The sequence below is a fragment of the Babylonia areolata genome, chromosome 19, assembly GCF_041734735.1.
Source record: "Babylonia areolata isolate BAREFJ2019XMU chromosome 19, ASM4173473v1, whole genome shotgun sequence".
Classification (NCBI taxonomy): Eukaryota; Metazoa; Mollusca; class Gastropoda; order Neogastropoda; family Buccinidae; genus Babylonia; species Babylonia areolata.
The window spans coordinates 60,899,686-60,902,255 of NC_134894.1; the positions used below are offsets into that span (position 1 = coordinate 60,899,686).

A 2,570-nucleotide genomic window follows, 5' to 3' on the forward strand; every position below is an offset into this window, starting at 1 on the left:
TATCAAACTGTTCTTCTATAGCGCTGTTCCCTCACAGAGAGGCTAACGGCGATTCACAATTTAAATGTAACAATAAGGAAGCAATTCTCAAGAAAATTCACAAAAGAGAGTCATTCACGGCGCTCCATAAATCACATGTTACAGAAGAGAAGCAACAATCATAAGGAAAAGAATCAGCCTCGAAGAAAGTCACCATCCTCGCATTATTATTATTATTAGTAGTATCATTATTAATGTAATAATGATAATAATAATAATAGTAATATCAATAAATATCAAATAGCAATAATAATATAAATAAATAACAAATATTAATTAAATACCTTAGAATAAAAATTATTATTATTATCGTCAGTATTACATTTTCTTAGATACAAGAGTGACACGGTATGGTAACCAATTTTCACTAAACAGTGTTGTTCACAATCAGAGCAAATTCCTTATACTACCATTACTAGTAGTAGTAGTAGTAGTAGTAGTAATCATTTTGTTGTTGTTCAGCTTCACTTTATGCTTCTCCCTCTCTACTGATTACCTCCCTCCTTCCTTCCTCTTTGGTGCTTGAAGCGAAGCTGGCAGAACCCCCACCCCCACGCCCCCTCCCCGTGAGACTGGGTAGGTTTCACCTTGTGATTCCGATCCCAGCCAGGAGTCTTGCAGAGCAGGAAAAAAAAGTCACATGATGTTATGGGCTTTTCTGGGTGTGCTCTGCCCTTCTTCGGACAACTTTTCGACTGAGTTCGTTCAGATCATTTTATTTGCACAGACTGAACCAAACAACACAAAATATGTCGTCATAAAGGCCTTTAGAACTCAAGACATATGCAGCATTTCAAAAGGAAGCAATACGGTAAGTTTATTACTTGATTCCCCCCCCCCACCCACCCCCCCAACCCCACCCCCATTTTTAGATTCCTCGGATCGAGATTTGGCGTACTCAAATGACAGAAAACAGATCACATAATCGGCTGGGAACCTTTGCCTTGAACCGACCCGGTCGAAAAGGTCCAAAGCAATTTCCCCTTCCATAAATTTCACAAAAAAACATGAAAAAGTATGTGTGCTTTAGATAAACTGATGCTTCAGTCTTGTGTTCCATGTGTCAGGTCTCTCCAAAGTCAAAGCCAGATGAGGCTCTGTGTTGAATTTTGAACAGATCTATCAGTTCGAACAGCAGAGATTTGACAAGAAACACGATCAAAGTAAACACAAAAGACTGCAAATAACTAGTTTAATTATGAACTGAACTATAACTTGAAATAGTTAAAAATCCTTTTGTCAGAACAGACGGTTTCCACAACGAAATATTATATAGCATATATATTAGCATATATGCATTAGCATTTCGATGACCAAGAAAAACCGACAATGGAGATGCACATGCCCACGTCGTTCTCGCTAAAAATAACCGAGGAGTCTCGACGAAGACCCGACGAAAAAGGTTTAGCACTGCCCTCCTAATATTTTCCTACGTCGTGCGAGAAATTGATATATCAGCATTTGCACAGTTCCCACCAGGATATAGACTTAATATCTTGAGCGATACTGAACCGCAACAACATATTATCTAACTCCACGGTGAAACAACAGTAGGTCTGGCAAATTACCGAGTATTGAAAACTGACCATTGAATGATACACAATATGAAGTAGGGTTGGTAAAGAAATTGATTTATCGGTCTGCCTGTATGGCAGAATGTCATCAGTTGGGCATTTCTTCTTCTTCTTCTGCGTTCGATGTTTTGGCTGCGTCAGACGGTCACCCCTGTCGCCACGCTGTAACCCACGGTCTTCTCCAGGTCGTGGCGGTCTCCCCAAAGCTGCGCCTGTAGCTCTGTGCCCCCTGGCCAGGTTTGACGCCGTAGAGCTTCATGGGTTGGGCAGTGTTGGAGGATGTGTTCAGGGGTCTGGGGTCCAGTGCCACATGGACACTCATCAGTGTGGGCGATCTTCATACGGTGAAGGTGACTCAGTAGTCGGCAGTGGCCAGTTCTCAGTCTGAAGAGGACTGTCTGCTGGTGTCTCTGGAGCTGGTGGATTGGATCGACACCACTGTTTGCACCCAGCCTTCTCTTCCACTGGTTCTGGTAACGGTTGTGGATGATGGTCCTGGCCTCTCTGTAGGTCACGGGGTGGCTGAACTGCTTCATTTTGCTGCCTGCCTTGGAGAGAGCATCGGCCTTTTCGTTCCCCGTGACCCCACAGTGAGAAGGAACCCACTGAACAGTGACAGTCGACCGTTTTGAAAGGTCATGAAGGGCTGCTTTGATGTTTGTCAGCTGCTGTTCGTTTCTGGTTGACTGGAGTCCCTGCAGGAGAGATCTGCAGTCAGTGAAGAAGGCTATCTTTGGTGGTGGGTTGACTGACGTCCTGAGGCCTTGTGCAGCATGGAGTAGTGCTGCTGTCTCCGCTCTGTAGTTCGAGGAGATTCTTCCTGTGGGGAAGGCTCCAGGGGTCAGTCTTCCATCTGTGTGCCTGATGAAGATGCCTGCTCCTCCATTCTTCACCGCTCCCTCCGAGGATCCGTCTGTGAAGACGTGCGTCCATTCGCTGGGGTTGTACCGAGTCTCA

At 44.4% G+C, this 2,570-nt stretch overlaps 1 protein-coding gene across 1 annotated transcript in view; it reads right to left on the reverse strand.

Moving 5' to 3' along the window:
• The window catches only part of LOC143294227 (ectonucleotide pyrophosphatase/phosphodiesterase family member 5-like), a 17,929-nt gene that overhangs the window by 1,339 nt on the left and 14,020 nt on the right, over nt 1-2,570 (reverse strand). Inside the window, exon 5 of the mRNA XM_076605657.1 lies at nt 536-653. Within this exon, the coding sequence (XP_076461772.1) occupies nt 536-653 (118 nt within the window). The remainder of the gene's footprint in view (nt 1-535; nt 654-2,570) is intronic.